The sequence below is a fragment of the Poeciliopsis prolifica genome, unplaced genomic scaffold (genome assembly GCF_027474105.1).
Source record: "Poeciliopsis prolifica strain line A6 unplaced genomic scaffold, Auburn_PproV2 SCAFFOLD023, whole genome shotgun sequence".
Lineage (NCBI taxonomy): Eukaryota > Metazoa > Chordata > Actinopteri > Cyprinodontiformes > Poeciliidae > Poeciliopsis > Poeciliopsis prolifica.
Genome location: NW_026562398.1, coordinates 7463698 through 7489649, shown reverse-complemented (window position 1 = coordinate 7489649; position 25952 = coordinate 7463698). Strand labels below are relative to the sequence as shown.

Here is a 25952-nt window from a genome sequence, read left to right as displayed (position 1 = left end):
CAGCTCAGGTTGGTGAAATGAATGCATTGCCTCCGCAAATAAGACAAAATTAACCTACAGGTAACTTTTCAGCAACATATTGGCGGGTTTTAAAAGTCAGTCATTCTTTAATATTGATTTTTAAAAGTAGTAGTTCCACTGGCAGATTATTAAACTTATAATATGGGGAAATATCTTATTATAAGTGAAATAATATGCCAGTGGAAGTAGTACTTTTAACAATATTCAGAAATTATTTACTTAAAATGAGCTCCTATATCTTGCTGAAATTAGCTTTGTCTTAATTTAAGTGTATTAAGATATTTGCACCTGAAAATATAAAAAAATATTTGGTAAGATTTTGTGGTTTTTACAGTATATAAATGCTATTGTGCTATTTGAAAAGCATAATTTACACAGACAATTGAATTGGGAAAAAATAAGATATAAAAACTGCGAATGTATGACAACTACTAATTAGATAACCTAATAAAATAAACTTTTGCTTTTAGAGTGGAAGTGTAGTAAAAAACATTGTGTTTCCAATTCTTATTTTTCAAGGAATAAACACATGTTGGCTCTTGCTGAGGTGCATTTAAACCGGATTTCTTCAGCTCTAAGCCTCGACGGCCGATGTTCTGCAACTTTTAGGTGTGTCCCTAGTTCAACATGAATCAAATAGCTAAATTATTCTCGCTCTCCATATGCAGTACAGTTCTCCAGACTCCTGCTAATGATGTGATCAGTTGACTCGGGTGTCCTGAAGCACAAACACATCTCAAAGTTGTGGAACATCAGACCTTGAGGCCTGAATTTGGAAACATTTAATGACCAGATTTCTGTTGAGCTGAAGGATCTGAATACTCTGAGAAGCTTTCGCAGCCACAACCATTTATTCCTTTGCAGACGAACAAGATTTCTATCATTTTACAAACAGGAGTGATTTAAGGGCTTCTGGGATTTGACACATTTTTCTCTTTTTGGTCAGAACTCTGCAGCTGCCCCAGTGATTATTTTATTTTTATCACAACACTGCAATAATCAGAGCCACACAACATATCAGATCACATCATCGTCCTATAATCCTCAGTGGCACGGTTGCTTGCTCTGTAGCAAGAAGATTCTGGGTTCACGTCACAATATTTGGTTGTCTGATGTGTTTTTGCCGCGATATCTGCAAATTCTACATGTCAATATTAGATTCGTTTTATTTGACAGACTTTCACTGCCGTCTTTTATGTGTATTTTAAGCCGCCAAGTTGCTAAAGTTCACTAAGATTAGTGAGAAAATAGACAAAAACTGAAGAGAAAATCAAAATCTATCTGCATCTTAATTTGGTGCAACTTTATTTCCACTACATGTTGTACTAATATTGTGCAGCTCTGCTTTTCATTTCATTTGAGTATCTTATTTTCAAATTACATTAATGAACTTTTTGTGGTTGTTTTTTCTTAAGAGACTGGAGAAAAAGAGGAGAGGTTCAGGAAGAAGGATAAAGGGAATATCAGATGAACATAATAACATCAGGAATGGTGAGTAATTTCCACAAATCAAATACACACAGAAACCACATCTGCAGAATGAAAAGTCTGATTTTACAAAAGCTTAATGAAAATTTTATTAATCACACTTTAAAATAACTTTGAAATGATGCATCTGTTTTATGAGAACCCAAAGGTTTTTCAGCCTTTAAAAAGAAAAAGCTAAAAACTTATTCAAGAGCCAAAACAAACTATTTTATTTTTTTGTAAACTCTTCTTTTTCCTGTTGCAGCCATGTTTGTAGGTCATGACTAATAAATAACAATGTTTACACAAATGTTTCTGAGGATACGACTGAGTCACTGAGACGCTATTTCTGTTTTTCTATTTTTACCAGTTACCGTAAATGCTGCAACTCTTCCTGCAGCTGTAGATGAATTTAATTAGAAACAGAAAAGCCTCAAAATGAAACTGATCCATCACTGGGACAGAAGTGATTAAAATGTCCACCTGTTAGGCAGAAACATTAGTTAAAATGAAGAGTTTACCTTCTCAGTCATTGGATCCTACTGCTTCGTTAAATCTGACAGAAACTTTCATGTTAACAGAAATGATAAGTGAATATTGACATTTTTTTAATCTTATTATGGCAACAGATTTGGAAGTAAACAAGATAAACACATTTATTTTTTCAGTAAAGACATCAAGGGAGAGTAACACTGCTTTGTTTAAATTAAAGTCCATTTTTGTTCATAAAAACAGAAATTTCTACAGTTGTGTACAAAAAACGTTTCCTGTAGTTTAGGAAAAGACCACAAGGGGGCAGCATTTCTATATTTGACTATTTAGCTAAAACAATAAAAGAAATGTGTTTCTTTGTATTTAATGCGTTTTTAATATTGTGCAAAAAAAAATTAAGTGGTTAAATAAAAGAAATTCTCAGAGTGCGGTTATTGGTACTTATTGTTTTGTTTCAAGCTATGTAAAAGAAAAAAATGCATATTGTACCACTTTAATAAATGAAAAAGAAACAAACAAGGACAATATTTATTGCGATAAACAATAATATTGTTGCTTTGAGACCATTTTAATTGATATATTGGTAATGGAAAGAACACATAATCAAAGATCAATAAACTTTAAACTGTATTGATCACATAACACTGGAACTGACAGACATTTTAATTATCCAAACGAAATAAACAAATCGAATGAATTATGAAGTTTCTGGAAACAAAATTGTCCTTCAAAAAATCGGCTAGTTGAGACCAAATCACCAGACTGAAGATTTTATTCATCCAGTTTTTGGTAGAAACAGAAAAACAATAAATCATTCAAATGTAAAATATTGAGCTCATTGTAATTTATCATGTGATTGATTTATTTATATTGTGATATTTGTACATATGTGTTTTTCATGGTGCATTTTCTTAGTACCACTGACATCACTCATAACATCACCAACAAATCAAAATTTAAATTATATAATGTACATAATTTATTGATGATGTAATACGTGTGCATGCATTTCAATTATGAGTAAAATTATATGTCGTAATTCTATTATGCATTGTGGAAACAGTAATTATAATTAATTTGAGGTTGAAAAAGACTTTAAATGGGAGCAGAACTTAAAATGAAAACATCACTGTCTGTCTGAGTCTGGAGTAAAAACGAAGCTCAACATTTTGGATATAAATACGCCACAGAGACGCTCTGAATTGTGTTAGACCAAAACCAGACCATCTGACGCTCCCATCACACCCACTCTGACCTTTATACAGATCTAGAGATTTATCATCTTGTGCATGACCCCTGACCTCCAATCAAGATTCTTCCACTCGCTGCAGATCAAAAACAGCGAGTGGAAGTTGTGGGGAGCGAGCCGTGTGTAGATGGTGTCACCGTCCCGACCTCATTACGTCTGAACAGAAATGGTAAACAGCTTGTCACTAGAAAGGGATTTTTTTTCCATCACTGTCTACGTTTTTCTTTTTGTTGTTGTTGTTTGGGTCTTTATTGGCCTACAGGGGGCGTCAGTGGACGCGTGGTTGAGAATGAGACGCTTATTGCCAGACAAAATGAGGTAGTTGGTGTTGCTCTTATGATTTCAGTTTTGCATTTCAGTTTCATTTTAGAATAAATTAGTTAAATATTGTAACATTTCTCCATTTTTTAAATTTTTTGTGTGCTTGCTGTGACTTTGCCGCTTGACCCAAATGAGGCTGGAAACCACAGAGCATGCAGGAAACATAGCTGTGGTTTTGGACTCGGCTTAAATTTTTACTTCCACAAATTAAATTTTAATACTAAATGAGCAAATTAAAAAGTCGAAGTACGGCAATATCCACACTGATGCACATTTCTATTACTGAGAGGAAAATACAGTTCATGCTTCTTTTTATAATCGCTTTTTTCACATATTTAGCCTAAAAATGATGGACTCACTTACTATTTTTAAGGGTTAAACAATGACATTCTAAAAAATATTACTTAAATGTTACAAACTAACAAACGTTTTTTTTTTTGGGTATGAAATTGTGTAGAATCTGCACCATCATGGGGAAGAGCGATGAATTAACAGTTTCGCAGCTATTTACATAATGTGCGAGGCGGCTTACGCTGCAAAAACAAAGTCTTGCCAAGTATTTCTGGTTCAGTTTCTAGTGCAAATATCTCAGCACTCTTGAAATAAGATAAAACTGACTTATGGATGACCTTTCAGCACAATATAGGATTTTAAGTCAATAACTCCTTAATTTTGATGAAAAAGTAATAGGCTATTGGATCTAAGACTTTTTTATCAATGTTAAGGATTTATTTACTTAGACACTGAAAAGTTTTGTTTCATTTCAAGCGAGCTACGATATTCGCACTACAAACAGGAACAAAAATACTTGGTAAGATTTTGTGTTTTTGCAATGTAAACCAAAAACTGACTGTTTAGAGTGCTGCATCCAAAACATAAGGTTTAGTGGAAGAAAAAACTGCATGAAACAGAGGTAGAAACTGTAAACACCAGATCCAAAAACACAGATGAGCTGCTGAAGCAGAGAATGCGACTTTATCGTTACCGCATTAATTCATATAAAGCTAGCTTTAACCCGTTATCATGCACATACTTTTTGCAGAACATGGACACACCGTATGTTTAAGTCATCTTGCATTTCTGTATTAAAAATCTGTGCCTTTGAATAAACACAGTGGATCAGTAGCAGCACAGGATTTTCTACACTGCCAAATAAAAACCACCACATCTTCTGAATGTTATTTTTAAAATGCACGCTAAAACTGTGTAAAGCGTATAACGTATATCTGCGCACATATAAGCAATCCAGCACTTTGAGACCAAGATATGGCCTACTATAAACAGTTTGGTACTTAATAGTTGCATTTACTTGAGTAACTTTTGTGAAAATATTCACTTTTAAGAGTATTTTCACAACAATGTACATTTTGAGTAATTTTACTATGAAGTATCGCTACTGTTGAGTTAGATTTCTGGATTCTCTTCCCTTCGTGATTAACTTCAGTGAATGAATGAAAGTTTGTTCACCAACATACACCAGTAGTTTTTGTTAAAGCTTCATTATATTGATAAAAATTGACTTGGTTGTGTCTGATGTGTGTAAAATAGGAGTTTCACTTTCTGAATTAACACTTTGGTCATATTCTACATTATTTCGATGCCCAAACTGTGTGTCTTTACAGTGTTCCGGTGCAAGTGAGGCTCATTTATTATGTGCGGGAAATAACCTGAAGAAGTGGTACAGGTTGTTCGGTTGGTTCGGGGCTTTGCGTCACCTGCCCGAGGCCACGCCCACCTCGGCTGCTCTAAATACAAAACACCCCTGAGACAGGAAGACCTGTCAATGTGAGAGGCTCCGCAAAAAACTTACTACTTGCATGTTTCCACAGGCAGGGGCAGAGTGGGATTTAAACGCGGCGCATTCCCGACACATTTCCCAACTCCGGTCAGGGCGCCTCACCTCAGCCCTGCGCGCTCCTGCAGTCCGGCGGGTGTTGACATCCATGGAAGTGGCCGGCTTGTACGAGGAGGGCGGCTTCGCGATCCACGGCAGAGACGGAATCATCGCTCCCATCGGCGGCGGCGCGTACTGGAGGCTCGGCGACTCGATGACGGAGCTGGGCGTGGAGGAGCGGGAGAGAGCCATCGACTTCAGCGCGTACCTGGACTCAGCCCTGCACTGCCCGCCGCAGACACAGCCGGGCGACGCTTTCTCAGACTTCCTCGGAGAGAGCAAGATCAAAAGAGTCACGGCTCTGCAAAACTACAAGAACTACTCTCTGCTGAACGAGCTGGAGGCGAGTCAGTGCGAGAACCTGCGGGAGTCGTACGGACTGAACTACGCGGAGCTGCAGGAGACCCGGGTGGACAGCGTGTTGAGCCCGGAGTTGAGCCGCTACCGAGCCGCCGCCGCTGCTCCCGCGGACCGAGAAGACAGCCAGGAAGACACGAAAATGGAAAACGGCTCGTCTGGCTTCGACATGAGGTCCTATCTGCACTACCAGTCCACGAGTGGGAGTCTGGGGAACATTTCCACCGCGTCGTCGAACTGCTCCAGCCCGCCCGGCACACCTGCGCCGTCAGGTAACGGCAGGTCGCCGTCGCACGGCGGCAAGTCGTCCAGCGGGAAGTCGAAGAAGCGCCTGGATAAGGACAGCGAGGAGTACCGGCTGAGGCGGGAGAGGAACAACCTCGCCGTGAGGAAGAGCAGGGACAAAGCCAAGATGCGCAACTTGGAGACGCAGCAGAAAGTGCTGGAGCTGGCGGTGGAGAACGACCGTCTACAGAAGCGAGTGGAGCAGCTGTCCAGAGAGCTGGCCACCCTGCGCAACCTGCTGTCCGCCACTGGACAGTGCTGAGCCGCTCACCTGGTGGACTTTACAGAAATACAGGGTACTACTGCACCCACTGGTTTACAAGGACGCTTTGAATGAGACTGAACAGAGTGGGCGCATGGGGTGGCCATCCACGACTCTTCCTAAACATGTCACCTTAGCTTTATTCTCAGATGTAATTTTTTTTTTTTTTTTTTTTTTTTTTTTTTTTTTTTTTGGTGTATGCAGTATTTCTGTGCAGGTTTTACATCCATTCCTGGTGAATTTCTACATTTTGTGTACACTGTGTCTGCAGCAATGGCTGTCAGGGGAAGAGTTGTGCTGCAGTGAAATGATGCAACTCTTTGTAATAGTATTGGCAATGAATGAAATAAGTATAATTATTTAATATTAAAAGGTGAAATGCTTTAATTGTACTTGATATTTTATTGAATTAAACAGATTTATACTTTGTTTAAAGATTTTCTCTCATTTTTCTTATTTTTTTTCTCTTTGCACAACGCTTTATATGCTTGCCTAAATTTCATCATGGACTGTGTAACAGCACGTTCCAGGTTACAACATATTGCAGTGACACAAGCAGCTCAACCGCAAGAAAAATGTGCAGTTTTAAAATTCAGTTTATTTACATAGAGACGGTCCAAAAAAAAAAAAAAAAAAATTACATGCCAGATCCAGTTCATTTCCAACTGGATATCAATGGACAATAAATGCAGATTTAATGGCATGTTGCACAGAATAAAAGAACCGTTTCTGCAGCTTCTCTCACACCGAGAAAGTGTGCAACATAAGAACAAAAAAATTCACACTTTAATAATAAATAAGTGCGTCTCATTCTGCATTATGCACGTGTGTTTTATGTGCATAATGCATTTAGAACAATTCATTTGTGTAAAAAAAAAAAAGACTAACTGCCAAGTTTCTGTTTGACTTAACGATTTGACATAAAGTGCACTGATCCCAAAATAAATTCAGCCAATTTATACTGAAATGATACTGCTGAGAGCAGCAAAAAGCAAACAAAAAAAAAAAGAAGAAAAGACTCGGTCACTGCACGCAGCACAGAAATGGTCGTTTTATCTTTAGCACATAGCTCTGTCAATAGTCTGCTGGGTCCACTGGCCTACAGAGGGGTTCAAGGTCGCGTGGAAATTAATCAGCAACTAACCTGATCGCAGTACCTGGTGAGGTCACACCTGAACAGCCGACAGGCGAGACGCTAAGAGTTTTAAAGCAGGAGAGGAGGCAGCAGATAAGCTGCTTCATGGTGGAATTTACCAGGCTCCTCAGCCTGAGTTTTACTCTGAATCGTATCTAAAAGCAAGCAAAACCCCAGGCAGAGCAGATAAAGACGAGGAGTGTGACGTGATTTAAACAAGTAACTGTGGGGAGTGAAAATTTATGATCGTAGCAGCGAGAAGTGGTGCTGGAAAAGCAGTGTTTTGCTGTTTGTGCAGTGGGAGATTACACTTTGGATGTTTCAACACAGTCAATGATGATCTGGTTAGCTGTTATGGGTTGTGCAACATCCTCCCTTTTCCAACACATCACCACTAGAAGAATGCTACACCCACATTTAAAAAACACATTGTTATCCTGCTCAACAATAGCTGCAAGAAGCCGTGGTTTGGCTCCAGGCCCGCTACGAAACGAAACAAGACGGATGACATGTATCATTAAAACCCCTCTTTAGAGTCAGATTTCTGCCTCTCCACGTTCTCCTCGACTCAGTCTGGAGGTTCTTGGAAACATTCTGCGCATTCTTTCTTCGATGACCCCCCCCAGCGCAGCCACAAGCCGTCCCATTGGCCCCCCAAACCTCCCAGGCTCACAAGCCGAAGGGGGAAATTCCCACACAGGATGACCTCCTCTTCTCAGTTCAGTCCGTCCCTCTTTCCTCGTTTTACCGTCAATGGGCAGTGCCTGTCCGTAAAAAGAGAGAAGAAAAAAATAACTCCTTGTTGCATCACATCCCCTCCAAACTGGTCTGCTGCTAAAAGCTCCTCTGTTAAACCAGTGCAAACACACATACACACCTGTCAACCCATTGTCTGGTCATCTCTGTGCCAGTTGTGAAATGGAGGAGATTTTTCCTCCTATGAGTCACAACATCGTGTAATAAGTTGTTCCTCAAAACCCCTTGGCGAACATCGCTGTGCTGATTTTGGAACACTTTGTTCAGGCAGATGATAGAAAACCTCAAATAGATTTATAGTTATCATTAAGCAATAAAACATCCACTATTAAAACCTTGTATCTAAACAAAGATGAACACTCAGAGGGTTTCAAGTAGCTGATCAAAGGACAAGAAGAGTCCATTCACACTGACTGGACGGCTTTAGTCAAACTGGTTGTTTTCCTAGAAGACCTAATGAACGGCGAGGAGGGGAACGAGTTTCAGACGGTTTGGACAACGCAGGGAAAGTGAACTGCAGCATCTGAAAATATAACAAATGTTGCAAATATATATATATATATATATATATATATATATATATATACATATATATATATATATATATATATATATATATATATATATATATATATATATATATATATATATATATAAAAACTACAGACGTGCTTCCATGTTGAAGGCTATTTCTTAGAGTTCATATCACAAAGACTGTATCAGACTGTCCTCATCATCTGTATTTATTTTAATTTAAAATGTGGATACACAGGTAAAACACGTTGCTTCTGCATATTATTTTTGTGAAGGTGAAGGAAATGGAGCAAAATCAAACGGATTTTGAACGTTTCTGTCCAGAATTAGTCTCACGGATGACATCAGGATCTTGTTTTGGCAAATCATCGACGCCTGCTTATCCTTCACCATCTAACTACATCACTCCTAACAAGCATTTCATAACATCAAAATTTGCATACGAATGAAAACAAAAACAAAAACAACAGACACACTTTTCTCCTGGCAAACATTTTTATCTGAAAAACATTTTTTAGATAATTGATTAAATTATGTTACGTTCTTGTCCATCAAGAACTGAGTTTGTCATTTTAGTCGTTTTTGTGATTTTTTACATTCATGCACTCCTACATATTTTTACAAATTTGTTTCAGATGAAGTAAAACAAGCAATATGCAAATTGAACCCTAAATTAAAATGTCTTTTACTTTTATAAAGGCCTTTGTGTATGTAAAACAGAGTTGCTACAAGCAAGAAGAGTTGGTTCCTGAATTCTCGTTTTGTTTTGGCTTTTGCTCACCTCTCCTTTTCATTTGATATCTTTGAGTCCAAATTCTTTTACAAATAGTTTTGTCTTTCTTTGTAGCATCCAAACAATGAGAAAACATTGCATAAACCCACATACTAAGTGTTTTAACTTGGGCATAAAAAATGACATCAACAAATCACAGAGAAATTAAAATATCTGAGTCTGGAGTGTTAAAAAAGCCTTTATGAAGTAACCCACGCTCTATTTCTTAGGAAGCGTTGCACACGCGACTGTTTGAGCGTTGCTGCACAGATATAACTTGTTACAGCAATTGGTCGGTTGCCACATTGGATTTGTTGGCATACGGCGAAACAGAATAACACCCTGCTCTGTTTAGTAATACAGGCCTCCAATTGAGCCGCCTGCAATGTTTCTGCATTTTGTGATTTATTGCTTCACGTCGAGGGAAAACGTTTAAGCCAAACTCCTCTTTCTGAACCGTTTCTTAATCTTGTAATTATTAGTCTGGAGCCAGTTAGTTGCCTCCTTTAAAACTCTTTGAATAAAATCACCAAAAATGCATCGTCACAGCGTCTGCTTTACTGACTTCGTCATCTTAGATTCCTGTTTTTAGTCTCAAATATTGAGTTTGAGACATTTCAATCAATCCAGTTTATTTGTGTAGCACATTTAATCAGCAGGGAAGTTCAAAGGGCTTTACATCATAAAAACACAAAAACATACAGTGTCTGTATTTGAGCCAGGCTGCGAGAATTATTGTTTAGTTACAAGAATATACCCGATATCAGCAGAATAAAAACTTAAATCTTAAAATTATGAGAAAAAAAAGTTCTTAATCAGGGAAAGAGCTTTTTTCTGATTCTTTTTGCTAAAATTATGACTTTATTCTCATTTTACTATGACCAACCAAACCAACTTTATTTATAGTTATTTTTAAAATAGCAAAACTGACCAAAGTGCTGAGCAGACATCATATAAAAACGTCAAAATAAAACAAAAGACATAATACACACCTTGACAGAGGAGGTGTGTATGCTGGGTGGCTGTATTCTTGTAACATTATTACAAACAAAAATACTTAGTCTGAGTGTTATATTTAGTCATAGTTGGCCTGAATTCAAAGTGTAAATAAACATAAGGTGTAACAAATGCTTGTCGAACAAGATGGCTGCTCTGGTCTTACTGACATCACTCTGAAGAAGTGGGAAAAAATGCAGATTTTCCAAAAATTAAATCTTCAAAAACCAAAAATTTGAAAAACCAATCAAATCAATGTATCCCCAGCTCTACCAGAAACTGTTTCATTGTATTCAAAACAATAACAGCAGGATTGTTGTTGTTATCAGATGATAAATCTGAGTAACGTCTCTCTGCCGGCCTGCTGTCCGTACCCATGGTAACCGCCGGCCCAAGTCGAGGCGTTCTGTCGGTTCTTTGAGTTTGTGACCCAATTTGGTGCCACGGCAACCAGGATGTCACGCGGCGGCACCGCGGTGCTTTTGTTGTCGACATGGAAAGATGTCAGCCGCCAGCTGTTTCTACAGCAACGGCCCAAAACAAAAGCAGCCTGGTGGGTGTAAATGCGACGCAAATAATCCGTCCTGTGATCCAGGGGATGAGCTTCACCGTTTAGGGATGTTGAAACCGTCTGGACGCTAAACCCGCTTCCAGCTCACTTCCCTCCGCAGGCTGGAGGTTTTTCACAGGTCGGCCTCAAATTCAACCAGCACCAATACCTGACTCCTTCTGCCTTCTGGAAACCCGTCTGATTGGAAAAGAGCGAATATTGTTACAAACTTAAAATGGACGTTTTCTGCAGTGGAGGTTTTTCAGCTGCATCATTTAAACCGAAGCAACTTTCAGGCAGTTCCTCAATATTCAAGATGCAAAACCGAGATCCTAAAATACCAGATACTCCACATTCTCTCTTTTTTTAATAAATCAAACAATAAAAATGTTTTTATGTCTGATGGTTGCACAAGCATATCTTGAAAATGAAAGGATAAAGAGCAGAATACTGATATGCTTTTTTTTATTTGATGAAATAAAAAATGCAAAATAAACACTTGCACATTTTTTAGATATTCCTACTCACTTGGCCAGACTACACTATTTTTATGTCATCTCTTTACATATTTTTACATCCTTACTGTAGAATATAATGAAACTTTTTGTCTGTTTTTGTATTTTTTAAATAGTTTTATAATCCTTTTCTTGAATATCTCCAGGTACTGATAAAAAAAGAAGTAAAACACAAGCCCTGTCAGACATGTATTTATTTATTTTTATTTTTTTCAAATTTCACATATGTTGTAATGCATGTTTTCAATTATTATTTAGAATAAAATGTGTCCTTTACTGACGACATATGTCGTAAATTGGTGCAATAAAAAGAAGCTGAATTGAATTATTATCTCTGAATTTGGACGTTTCTGTGCAGCAGCAGCAGAGTGACAGAGAATCACAGACAATAGACTCACGCAGAGGTAAACTACAAAACATGTAAAAAAACAGAAAATTTAATAAAAATATTGTACAATTCCTGGAAAAATTCATCACATATACCTTTTAGTAATTTAGCTAATAAGAAATGTACAAAATGTGAATTGAGCTTTAATAGACAGACTATTTACAATTACAGGCAATAAAAACTGCAACAGTAAAGTTGTACAGATGCCACTATGGATGTAAATTTAGGGAATAATTTGAAATAAGCTGTTTTTAAAAGTTTCTCCAGAAACACTGAAAAAACACAAAATCTAATTTTGGTCCAGTTTCGAGTGCAAATAACAGGATAAAACTCATTTAACATATGAAAGCTTGTTTTAGGTCAATAACTGCTTAATATTGTTGGAAAAAATACAGCGTTCACTTGTAACAATGGAAAAAATACACATTTTTAAATATGTTTTTTTAAACCAATATTAAGGAATTACTGACTTAAAACAAGTTATTTTTCTCTTATTTTTAATTTGCTGATAAAAATCACTCTGGAAACTTGACCAGAAATACTTGGTAAGATTTTGTGATTTTTGCATCGCAGTGACTGAAACTTGCCAAACTCGTCCCAAAACTCGGAGGCCGCTTTGTGCCGCTTCGCCTCAGATTTCCGCCCAGCTCCTCCATTAAAGGAAAAGCCGTGCCGGATGTCCGGACCACTGGTTCTGACGGGAAGCCGGGCCGGCTGAAATACCGTAAGACGACCAGAACACGATCTGCCTTAAAGTGAACCAGAATTTCAACATCTTGGTTCACTTCTGCTATTTCGCCGTAGATGACTGTGAAAAAACACCGCTGACGTGCGGAAGCGACTTGTGGTCACTACGCAGCAAGTATCACTGGCCAGATGTTGTGAAACGCCACACCATCTCTTTGCACAACGAGCGCAGCCTTAATTATGGGAGGAATATTTGTCCCAGAGCTAAAAGGTGAAGCAGAGCAGTAAAACCTTCAAATTAATAAGTGGTTTGCACCTGATAAAACTTCACAAAATGTTCCTATTAATCTCAAACTGAGTCAGTGCGGTGGTGCTTTTCAGCTCCTTCTTGTGCCAAAACAATAAAAAGTGTTATGTAGCTTAAAAGATGTCAACTTCATGTTCAGCAGGAAAGTTTTATTCATGTTTTTCTGATCTAACATGTCTTGTTTACAACGCAAAAACACAAAATCTGGCCAAGTATTTTTGGTCTCATTTCCAGTATACAAAACTAACTTACAATTAATCCTTCAGCAAGATGTAGCAGCTTGTTTTAAATAAGTAGATGCTTAATATTGAAGAAAAAAGAACCAGTTTCATTGGCAGGTTATTTCACTCATAACAAAGCAAAACTATTTTGCTATTAGTGAAATTATCTAGCAATGGAACCAATACTTTTCATCAATATTAAGGAATTATTTATTACTCTATGTTGCTGAAAGGTTACTTGTCTGTTAGTTTTATCTTATTTCAAGTGTATTAAGATATTTGCACTAGAAACAAGACAGAAAATAACGCAAATAAAAGCAAGCAGCAGTAGAGGATATACTGACTATTTGTGGTAAGAGCATTACTTTCACTCTTGTTTTCTCATTTCTTTGCAGGTTTCTTTTGTAAACTGAAAAATAATCAAAATATTTAATGAGATTTAAGGTTATTTAGTTGCCATATGCATTAAATTTGGGTGAAGAGTCGATATTTAGTGTTTTACGTCTCTGGGTGTTAACTTCTTGATAAGTTCTGCCTGATGTTGACTCATTCTCGTCTTGTTCGTCCTTATGATTGATCACAACTTCCTGTCTTTTATTCTTCTTCTTGCTTTTTGAGACCTAACCACAAAGTTCTTGATGTGGGTAAAACCTGGACAGTTTCTTGGACGGGTTAAAATCTATAGTGTTCTGGTCTTTGAGGCAGCTTGTTGTCCCTTTTGCCTTCCAACACTGGGTTCTGTCATAATGGAAAAGCAAACGTTAGTCACCAAATTGTGCCGCTATTGGAGGGTTTTAGGACTGTGAGAAAGAAACTGCTTGTGCAACGCTGGATTCATGGTGGCTCTCACTGCTCATTCTCCAAACAAATAATATTCTAAAAATATTTTAAAATATTTAAAAATATCCATTTATCGGAGGAAATCATTTGCTGTCCATCCTTGTGCTTCCTGCAGAACTTCAGTGTTGCTTTGATGCTTTTCCTGAAGATGCTTTTCGTACCGAAGTGGCCGTCATTGGAAGCTATTGGTCAATTCTTACTCTGGTGTTTTACAGATTTCTAATCATGTGGGTTTTAAGTCTAGTTTTAAAGACGGTCAGTGTTTTGGCTGTTTTGCAGTTTTCTAGGAGTTTGTTCCAGACTTGTGGTGCATAGAAGCTGAATGCTGCTTCTCCAGGGAAGTCTAATCTGTTCCTTTTCATACATGTAAGACATTGTTCCTGGCAGCTGCACATCTTTTCTTCTGAGGAAACCATTACCAACTCAAGAAGACTACAATTTCACAATCAATCATCCATCATGTATAAAATCAGTCTGAACAATGGATGGAGTAACTTTTAGCAAATTTACATGCTGATTAACCTAAAGCATGATTAAAATCAGATGCAATCATGCTGAGTACAGGTGTCCCTCAGGGCTGTGTGTTAAGAACTCTGTTGTTCCTGCTGCTCACTCATTACTGCCCTGCAAAGTCCGAATGTAGATTGCTGATAAAGTTGCCGTCTGTCACTGGTGATAATGACGAAGGTCCACACAAAGAGAGGAGGAGGAGGAGGAGGGGGAACAGCCTGAACTACAACCCACCTTGAAATGAGAACAAAGTTTAATTTGGCCACTGCTATTAAAGAGACAAAAGGGAGAAACAACATTCGGTTCTTATTCTCCTCTAATCTGGAGCAAACATCCAGAAACTGCAGAAATGTTGAAACACAGAGTTCCTTTAAATCAAGGCTAAAAGCTCCATTTCTTCATAGCTGCCTTTGATTTGTAATATGAATTATTTCATTTTATTTTCTGCGACACAGCATTATTCTAATAAGAAATTAAAATAAATTACAAAGATGAAGACATGCAAGCCAGTATCACAAGAAAAAAGTTGACATTTCAGGAATGTCATACAAGAATAAAATCACAATATTACGAGAATTAAATCATAATATTTAGATTATACAGTCAAAATAATGAAAAATAAGTCATATTTTGAGAATAAAGTAATAGGATTACAAGAATAAAGTTGTAATATAAGAATAAAGTCATAATATTTAGGAAATAAAGTTTTATGAGGACAAAGTGGAAATAATACAAGAATCAAGGCAGAAATTTTGACTTTATTCTTGTAATATTGACATTTTTTTCTTATCTTGGCTCTAACCCTTTGAAACCCTTTAACTGTTCCCCATCATCTGAACCTGGAGCACCAAAAACAGCTCAAAACGATGTAGGAATGTCTTCACCTCAGAAAAATGCTCGATGCAGCAGAGAATGTTTTCACCAGCTCTGCATCACCACATGGTTTAGGAAACACTCTGCAGAGACCAGGCTGCAGCTTAAAAAGCATTAAAACACAATATTCTGCTCTTAAACACATGTGACCTTAAACATCTTTGTTTGAAACCCTTCATGTCTAGAATGAGCTCATGAAAATTGCTTTTTGTTTCTTTGTCTGAGTTTAATATTCTTTAGCGATCTGAAACATTTGGCTGCGACAAAAAAAGCAGAAACAGAAGAAACTTGATATTTACACGCACTGCATAAACATAAACATGACTGGTGGTTTTTTTCCTCACTGACCTAAAGATTATATCTGTTTGCTTAATTCAAAACAGTGTTTAAGAAACATTTTGCACACAAACAGAACTCGACTTCAAATTCACAAAATCCTACTCACATCTCATTTTTCAAATCATTTCTTGTGCAAATATCTTAGAATGTTTTAAATAAGACAAAACTAAAGTACAACTGATATTTTAGCAAGACATTAGTTTGTTTCAAGTCAATAATTCTTGAATATTGACAAAAAAAATACTAGTTTAACTGGATTTTTTAAAACTATTTTTCCATGTTTTAAGTGAAAAAATCTGCCAGTGAAACTTGTAACCCAGCTTGATATGCTGCTGTTGCATTTTAAGCAATAAAATTTCTTTTTAAAAAATGAATTAATGGTTTTAGTTAAATGTGCTTTTTATGCATTTGTAATACTCAGAACAAGCCTAAGTAGTTTGCAACCTTTGGAAGCAGTGCTGATGTGTTTTGAACGGCTTTTTTTACTTCCTCAGCTGTCGTTGCTAAAACTACAGGCAAACAAATTATAAAAATGACAGAAAATCAACACCATCACTCACAACTCTTCCTTATGTTCGCTGATTGGCCTGGCTGAAATTCTACCACAGGAATCCAAGTGAATGGGAGAAATCCCAGACGGCGCAGTGAAGGGAAATGAGAATCGAGCGGAATCGCGTAGGATGGAAACAAGGCGAACTAAATGTATGTAAACCTCTGAATTCTAAGAAAGTATATAATAATTTTGGTAATTCTAACTAACCTAAAACAAGAAAAGTTTAATCCAGTTTATTTTTATTGAAATTTATTTATAAAAATAGAAAAACGAAATAATAAAAAACGGGAGGAAAAGAAAAATAGTAATGGCAGTTGACGTGCAAGTTTATGCAATTTAATTGAAAAGGAGCAGGTAGAAAATAAAAGATCTTATAATTTCCTGCCTCTTTGAAACTCATCAACATATAATCACTAAAGTCCCATCCCCTGATACCCTTAAAACACTCACACATGAAATGACGCTCACATTTTCATCACTGAACCTACAATTATTAATATCAGCAGCCATCCTATACAACATATTTCCCATGTATTTGTACTTTGTCTCAGCTCATCATTTAATCCATTCCATAGATTTACCCCAAATACACCGACTCTCTGCAGCCACGTCTCCTGATCATTCTGGGCGCCATGATGGACGTTGGTAGTGAGAGACGGAAGTATCGAACAGAGGAACTGAAATTGGTCTCCAAAGTTGTTTCTGACCGGCTAATTTGTGGATTTTACTTGTTCAAGTCAAGCTTAGCGGTCTGCGAACGTAAAACACCCGGTTGGGGCTCATAGACGGCGGTATTTACAAAATTTATAAACCGCTAGCTTAGAAACGGACCGTACCTTCTCCCTCCTGGTGTGTTGATCAAATTACAGACTTTTTCTGAATTCACACCACATGATTTATATCACTGTTTCATGAACTGCTTCTCCCTTTGCATCGTATCAGACATAAAAACGTACGAAAGACGAGATGCTAACCAGTTGTTTCCATATATGCTAGGGTACATGACTGTCTCCATGGTAACTAAGGTTGGTAATCATTATCCATAATGTGATATTTGATATCTTTCTAATCATACTTTATAAATTATATGAACGTTAGTCATCTTAGTAAAAAGTGAAAATCTGTGACAACGCCGAGGGCCGACAGTCATTATGGCCGACAGTCATCCATCGCTGCCGGATCTTTTCTCATTAAAAGTTATAAAATAAAAGGATGAGTTTAGTTTGCATCCGTTTCTGCCGCTGACCGCTTAGCATCCTGTGACCATTTTTAAAGTGAAATCAACTAAATAGAAGCCATGCCAGGTTACCGATGTCTCTTTTTAGACTGACAGTAAAGGAGCGCATCGGTTGGTTTGACGTCCATCATGGCGGAGTGGGCGGAGTTCTGGAGAGCGTGACGTCACGTGCAACAATTTTAGAAAGAAAAAAATGGTAACATGTCTTTATATTTGGTGTATGTTAAAATCTCAGGAGCATCATATGCAAAATGGTCAGATGATCTGAGTTCATACTACATAATGTATATAAACCCCTTTATTGTCCCATTATGAGGAAATTCCATTGAAAAAATGCATAAATTTTATTTTTAATTGTAAATCTCAGCAAGTAAATGGTAATATTACTCTTTTAAATGCTCGCACATAAAACAGGTCATATTTTTCCTTTAATTGCATCACCTGCTTCATGAAAAACAGAAAGTCTTCAAGGTGCTGCTTGGCTATCAATAATGAAAGTTCAACCCACTGCTCTGTTCCTCAAAGCTCTGCCTACAGAACTTTCCTAGATTACCAGACATCTGACTCTCTGCGCCGATCAGCCCAACATCCTGTTTTATGTTGACAGCCAGGTCCTCAATATCTGAATATTATGGAAGTGAGAGTTTTGTCCTCTGCTGTTCTAATTACTTTCAAGAAACACTTCCTCCAACTGCAAACTCTGGACAGGAAAATGGATAATGCCTGGATATTTTTATAGCTTTTCTCCTTAAAGCCAAAGGAAGGTGTTGATAAACAAGCAGATTAAAGATGGATTTTGTAATCCAATACCTTCTCTAGGAAAAACTGTTGACAGATTTGATCTTGTGATTACATGATCATAGCCTGAGGAAAAATATTTACAAAAACGTCAAACATTTGCAGCTGATTGACCTACTGCAATAATAGGAAGCTGTGTTTTAGTTTTGTACTTATAAAATCACAGAACAAAAAGATAAAATACTCAGAGATGTTCAAAATTGGACATGTACAGATTACGCAACAGGAAGCAGGGTGTGTTGATGCGGGCGGGAACAATGAAAAAATGTCACCACCCACACTCTTTAAACTATGTGCCCATCCTCACGTTCGCTGAATCTTGTCCTCCAAGGTGTGCGCTGGTTCAGACTCGGAGCTGGCGTGCATGTGGTGCGTCAGGAAATCAAACTCAGTCGTCATAAGAAACGCATCTATTACCTGCCTTGCTTTCTACCGCTGTTTGGAGTCAAAAACATCAACACCAAACCAAAAGAACACAGTGACAACATCTGCGGTTAGCCAGGGAGGTCAACCAAACTTTGTTTACATGCATGTCGACAAACGTCATCGGTGTGCCGTGCGCTCGAAACGGGGAACCACCAGCTCAAGTCTGACAGTATTTATGCTTTGACCTACATGCATGAACTTAGTTTGTCACAGGCGATAGCATATGCAATGGCAGTCTGCGTGTGTGACGGTTGGTCCTCAAAGCAGCAACCAGAGGGGGCAGGAACAGGAACAGGAACTGCTCACGAGTGAATGTCTCAACAGACGTAAACCAAAGACATCGGTATCTGAAACTGCAGCCCAATGAGAACAGCTCAGTGCTTTTCCATCGCAGCTCAGAAACGGCCCGGCCTGCTTGTTTTGCAGAAAAATGTTTCCCGTGACTAAAAGCTCATCATGTTGTAGCATTAATCATGATGCACTTATGCTGAGCGAGCATAAACCGTCATCAGACTGGTGTGCAGTTAGTAGTTGGGATAATTCACCAAACTTCCTGCCAGAGCTGGAGGGGGAAATATCAGCAAAAACCAATATGGAGTCAACTGAATATAAACAAGAGATATACAGATATGTACTGTATAGTAGGGCACATTTTATTTTGTTTTAATGCTGCTTTAATCAAAGTCTAGTTTGTTTGTGTGAATGTGCAACCAAACCCACACAGCAACAAGACAAAATCTTACCAAGTATTTTTGATCTACATTTAGAGTAAATATCTTAGTTTCATCCTATTTAGTAACTTCTCAGCAGGAAATTGTTTTAAGTCAATTCCTTATTATTGATGAGAAAGTACTAGTTCCACTGGCTGACTATTTAGCTTATAACCTGACATATTTTTTATAAGTGAAATAATCTCCTAGTGGAACTAGTCCTTTTTCATCAATAATTATGAATTATTGATTTAAAACAATTTCCTGCTCAGAAGTTACTTGTATGTTAGTTTTGTCCTATTTCAAGTCTATTAAGATATTTGCTTTAGCAACTAAACCAAAAGTACTTGTTTTGGAAGTGGAGTAAAACCTTTGGTCTTAGGCTGAAGTGAACTGTTGTGCAGTTTGAATCCATATCAACGCAAAGTGGACGAGAAACCACTCCAAAAACAGGAAGAGCTCTGAAGCAGCGAGCATTCTGGGTAAATACAACCAAGACAAACTTGCAAATCTAGCGTCAGGTTAAGATTGGCTTGTAATCTTCTGCCAGAAACAAAAAAGAGATCCTGCTACCTGGAAAATTTGAGGCCACTCCATTTTTGTTTACATTTTGTGAAAAAGGAAGTTCCATTCATGCCTTCTTCAGAGGTTGTTTTTTTTTTTGTCAATTTCTTGGTGCAGTGCCACCGCAGACAAAGGAGCAAACAGGTTTTTTGATTAGTTTGGTTTGTTTGACACAGTGCAGAGTGAAAACAAACCACAGCAGCTGAAAATGTAACAAATGTTGCAACTCCTGTCCCCAGTCGAACCGAATCTACCGGACTGTCAGGTGTGAAAACACCTTAAGTATAAATCCAGTCGTATTGTGAAGGAGTACAAAGTTTATTAGTGAGCAAACAGCACGACAAAGACCAAGGAACACGGCAGACATGTCGGGAATACAGGTGTGGAAGAGTTTTAAAAGGGTTAGGTTAGAAAACAATGGCACAACAGCAAACCTGCCAAGACATGACTTCCTACTTAAGCTGCCAGTCTGAATAAGAAGAGCATTAATCAGAGAATCAGCCAAGAAGCCTGTGGTAATTGTGGTAACTTGCCTCAGAATGGAAACAGTATGGCTCAACTGAATGTCTATCAAAACATAGCCATTAAGCTAAATTAAGACAAATAGACTGTAATTCAGAGAAGCAGCAATGGTAGTTCTGAAGAAGCTTCTTGGAGAATGTGCCGACAGGAAACTTTCTCAGTTGTCTAGTCCACAAACCTGCTAAAGAAGTGGCTAAAGGAACGCCATTAGTGAAAGACATGCATAAAAGATCCTGGTTGCAGTCTTTCCCTCATCATATGACTTGGATGTTTTCCCAGACTTTGTTCAGCTGGAGATCAAAATTGCAACATTGTTACATTTTCAGCTGCTTTGTTTTCACACCGCACTGTCAAACAAACTAAAGCCTTTAGAAAAAATCTGTTCCCCTCCTCACCTGTGGGGGCGCTGCAACAATGACCACCGAAGGAAATGACACAAAAAACCTCTGAAGAAGAAACAGAGCGCAACTTTCTTCACAAAATGTAAACAAAAATGGAGTAGTGTCAGATTTTAGCGCTTGTAGGATTTCTCTTTTGTCTTTGCAAAAGACCACAAGCAATTTCTTACGCTTTTATTTTGCTTGTTTTTACCCAGAAGGCCTTGCACTGTAGTGCACTTCCTGCTTTTGGAGCAGTCTCAGGTCTGCTTGGTGTTCACGTCTGCATTCAAACTGCGTGATCTTCAATCAAACTGAGACCAAAGTTTGTTCTTTTGACAATTAAAACCTTAATTTTATTTTATTTAAACCCTAAAATTGTTTTGACTGACATTAAAAACACACCGACTCCAGGGTGAAAAATGGTGGTGATAGATGGAACGAAACACAGGAACCCTGGAGGAAAACCAGACGACAGCTCGAAACATTTAGCCAGAGCTCTAACGTGCTTGTGGCTCCAAGCATGTTAATGATAGAATGGCCTATTCAAAGTCCAGATATAAATCTGGTTCAGAATTTGTGACAAGAATTAAAAGTGTATGTCAAATGTTTTTTGTCCAATTTGATGTAACTTAAGCAATGTAACAAAGGAAAAAATATTGGTTGTGCAAAGGTGGTAGAGACACAAAAGACTTAAACTACAATTCATTACAAAAGTTATTGACTCAAATGCATGCCACACTTTTCAGATAATTTGTTTTAAATACATTGGGTTAACTAGCAACTCAACCAGAACTCCAGCCCATTTGATAAGCTGGTTTTGCTGCTGTGTGTCTATTAATGCTTTTCAAAGAAGTTTGCAGATGTTTTTACATGCAAGTTTAAATATTGAGTTGAGGGTCGTGACCTGCAGTAGCCTATTTGGATCTAAAGTGACAGAGGCCCTAAAACAGCTCAAAACCGAGCACACTTACATTTTATTGTCTAAGAACAATAAGGCTCTTAGCAGTGGCGGAGCCAGAGGGGTGGCCGGGGTGGCACTTGCCACCCCTACTGCCACCCCACTGGAAATGGTCAGTTTAAAATATAATTCTTATGAGATCGACAAAGATTTGCCAGGAAAACTGTAAATTCCGACTGTCCCTGAAGGCAGCCCGATGCCTGACGCTGTTCATTGGTTAAACTGACATGTTGGTCCTGCTTGATCCAAAACACATCCGGGGCTTTAGAGTTACACCGTGGAGGAGTTCTGCAGGTATTTACAACATTTTACCGCTCTGAGAGTGGTCATATATTTCTAAAAAAAAAATTTTTAAAAATGGTTGTGCACCGCTGCGTAGTGCCTCGTTTATTATATTAGCCATGCTAGTGCTGGTAGGTCGTGTTTTAGAGAGATTGTTTTAACATATGTTTTAGTGCACATGCTGCCTTGCTTGAAATGTGTGGTAAGAATATGTGAAAAACCATTAAGTTTTATAATGACTGAAATGTAAGTAGGCTATGTCATATGAAAGCTTTGAATTATAACCTAACTAGTTATATTAATTAATTTTGAATGAAAGGAAACAAATATTTTTTTTCTTTTGTTCCATGGAACGGTCCATTTGTATATGGACCCCTGTGATAAAGCCTTGCTCACCCTTTGGCCACCCCTTGAAAAAAAAGTCTAGCTCCGCCACTGGCTCTTTGACCTATCCAAACTTGTTCAAGGAAGTAGGTTGGATCGAAGGTAAAACAATCATCATTTGCATTTTACCTGAGCAAACCCCGTCAGCATTTGTCATCATGTGTCAATAACTGAAAACTTGCTTTTTGACACATGACGTATGGAAAGGGGGAAAAGGCATGAAGAGACACGGTATTCCCGAACCACTGATTCAATAAGCGCTTCGCTGTAAGGCAGCGAGTGTTGACTCAGACTTTGCACAGTCACTTGGAAAGACCTGACTCTCCTCAATTTCAGGAATTTCCTGATCCTCGCAGGGCCCTCGCAGAAAGTCGTCTGCAGACTCGGAGCCATGGGCCCTCCCTCCACTCCCACCCTCAGCTGGCCTGGGAAGTTCCAGGTTAATAACTAAACTGAGGACGCATGCTGGAAGAGTCAGCAGGGCAGGGCAGATGTACTTTTTGGACTGCTTCAGATTGTAGACTCAGCAATGTCCGCTGTTAATCTGAGAGCGGAGACTCTTTCACAAAGCTATCACAGATTAGTTTGGAAAATAATTTTGCCGTCCAATGTGTCACTCACAATGTTTATGTTTACAGCAGAACAATACCCCTAACCACAACTTACATGAGTCATGGCAGCCCTGTCACATCAGACTTTAGTTTCACTCGAAACAAGCGTGGCTTTGAAAGGACTTCCGGCGCTCGGCTACACCTTGATTGTAGTTTTCCTACAGCTTGTTCTAACTTGCTGGTGTGCTTGACGTCAGACCAACACTGTTGGGAGTGTTATTACTCACTAAGTTGCATTCTTGAACAGCACGTACCAGCGCATCCTTCTTTCCCAAACAGGAAGTGCTCGCCAAGACGGTTGCTAAATCATCTGCGCTGCACCCCAGTGCGGTGGAGTTTCCTCAAGCAGACGAAGCAGCCTGTCTCTGGACAAGTTCATCTTCTGTTTTTCTTTCCAAAGTTCACCCACCTGGCCCCGAGCACCGTGTTTTTACATCAGCCTTACATCTGCTTGTATAAAACCCACATTATGGACCAAAAAAATGAAAGTGTTTATCTATGACACCTGTTTCAAGAGCGGCCAGAATAAATATTGGAATATAAAGTCCAGGTTTTAGAGGCAAGGACATTTTTATTTAAATAATAGGGAAAAAAGAAAACGGCATGAATAGTAGAAATGAATGGTAAGTGTGACAAGCAGGCTAACATTTCAGCTCATGCTAAAAAAAATAAATATTCTTATTGCAAGGTTGTTTTACAAACATAGGTACAAAAGACGAAAACAGGAAAGAATCCAAAACAGAACAGATTATTATTTGACAGCAAGAGGTCGTTTGTACGTCTCAATAGAGCCACCGTGTGGCGAATTCAAAGCATTACATCCTGAACTTCAGGAAGAATTTAAAACAATATCGCCCCCTGATGGAGTTAGTAGGTTATAGCCTGTATGGCAGGCCGTTTTAACATAGAATCGGTTTCACAACACTGACGTTCCAAATATCTGAAATCAGCTATGTGAACACATATTTTATGGAATATGTATTAGAGCCACAAAGGGGAAAAAATAATCTGAAGTTTTTTAGAGAATTCTGACTTTTGATCTCAGAAGTTCAAAGTCAGGATAATTTTTGTGGCACTAAGCCTCTTCCAGGAGATATTAGTTAAGTCTAGACATCTCTAATTATACTCTGACTTAGAAAAACACTTATTTGAAGTGTCTGAGTTCTCAAATTTTTCATTGAGCTATACTGAAAGGCATTTGTAATCTGTCAAAATTGTAATCGACTTGCATGAAGAACAATTCAGAATTTAAATTTAATGCTTAAATTACCAATTGGAGTTGTCAAAATGTAGTTGTACCTTGTCAAAACATTTTTTTTTCAACAGCTGAAACGGAGTGACAAAACGAAACCGATTTTATGATAATAAGGCTTGCTATACATGGGACGCCACAGAGAGAAAAGTTCAAGCCAATCAGAACCTGTCACTACAAACCACGTGAGAACGTTCTGGCTGCTTATTGGTCAGATGTGTCCGGCAGGAGAAAGCGCATGTAAAAGCAGAAGCTGCGTTCCCAGGTGAACAAAGATACGTTTTTGATATAACTAATTTATTTCTGAGTGCTTTTTAAAACTAAATTATAAAGGCAATAATTAAAAACATGTGGCACAAAAAATATGTTTCCATTTATGAACAGCTATACCACATACATAGACCTACTTATGAAAACGCAATGGTGCAAAACCTTTCATGTTTCAATCTACAATGATATAAAATTTTACTTTAGTTGATCATGGAGTATATAACTTTAAAAAGGAAGCACAGTTTAAAAAATCTTTTTGCAGCAATATTTTTAATTGATATTAAGGAATTATTGACTTTAAACAAGCTCCAATATCTTGTAAGTTAGTTTAATTTCATATGTGTTAAGATATTTGCATTAGAAGACGAGGTTTCCTCATTTAAATCTGAAGAAAAACAGGACATTTTTTTTCCTTTGTTTTCTTTATTAAAAATGAAAACAACAAATGTAAATAAAAAAATATGTTTCTAAGCTCAGCATACGTATAGAAAATGGGAAAACGTGGTGCAATTACTGCACAGGTGCTGAGGTTTTAATCCGTTAAAGCAGAAAAAGAACTCAGCACGCTTAAAACCTGATCTGAAATATATATGTATGCTTATATATAAATTTAATAAGGGTGTGTCCTGCAGCGAGGACGTTCATACATTCTAAGGAAAGGTACAGCTGTCGGACAAAGTACTGAACTCTGTCTCGTCCCAAAGGTAAACGAATGGTAGCAGCTCAACTAATCTCTTATTTGAACAAATCTGCCGATTCACAAACGCAGCATGCTTTAAAAAAACAAAAAAAAAAAAAAAAAAACAACTAACAATCATACAGAAGAACATGGCCAGCTCAGGCTCACACCATGACACCATGAAAAATCAGAACAGTGCATCGTTTTCATCCCTGTGCTGGTGTTTGATTCTTTCTTTTTTTTTTGGTTAGTTTTAAAATCCCTGGTCCCGCGCTCAACCTCAAAGACCTACACATACCTCTCTACAAACTAGAATATCACTGAAAAGTTCATTTAGCTCAGTAATTCAGTTCACAAAGTGGTAAATATAAAGCATTTAATTTGATTAACTTTCATGACAAACTGGTAAAAACTGGGGAAGCGCGATATATCGGCATAAACATCAGTATTGGCCAACTTGAGACATTTTATAACACATCTGTCTGTCCGATAAATAAAACCAGGCCGGTATTACAACCAATATTTGCTTTCATCTTGTTGGCATTTATTTCTGTC

At 37.9% G+C, this 25952-nt stretch overlaps 2 protein-coding genes across 3 annotated transcripts in view; both read left to right on the top strand.

Annotated features, from left to right (window-relative positions):
- Positions 1-1436: 1436 nt before the first annotated feature.
- cebpb (CCAAT enhancer binding protein beta) lies at positions 1437-6783 on the top strand. Of its 2 annotated transcripts, none has more exons than XM_055045895.1 (2): positions 1437-1512; positions 5380-6783. In XM_055045895.1, exons 1-2 carry the CDS (start codon positions 1489-1491, stop codon positions 6346-6348), a joined length of 993 nt encoding a protein of 330 aa, XP_054901870.1. In that variant the 5' UTR covers positions 1437-1488; the 3' UTR covers positions 6349-6783. The 2 variants fall into 2 exon arrangements, with proteins under 2 accessions (XP_054901870.1, XP_054901872.1); XM_055045897.1 differs by lacking the exon at positions 1437-1512 and adding an exon at positions 3381-3398.
- LOC129370165 (kelch-like protein 12) overlaps positions 1437-25952 on the top strand; it is a 50913-nt gene continuing 26397 nt past the window's right edge. Inside the window, exon 1 of the mRNA XM_055045892.1 lies at positions 1437-1512. The gene's annotated coding sequence lies outside the window, so the exon portion shown is untranslated. The remainder of the gene's footprint in view (positions 1513-25952) is intronic.

Bases quoted from the DNA above. Each gene is read 5' to 3' on its own strand.
- cebpb (XM_055045895.1), top strand. From the start codon at position 1,489: ATGAACATAATAACATCAGGAATG. The intron at 1,513-5,379 runs GTGAGTAATTTC...ATGTTTCCACAG, and splicing joins ACATAATAACATCAGGAATG to GCAGGGGCAGAGTGGGATTT.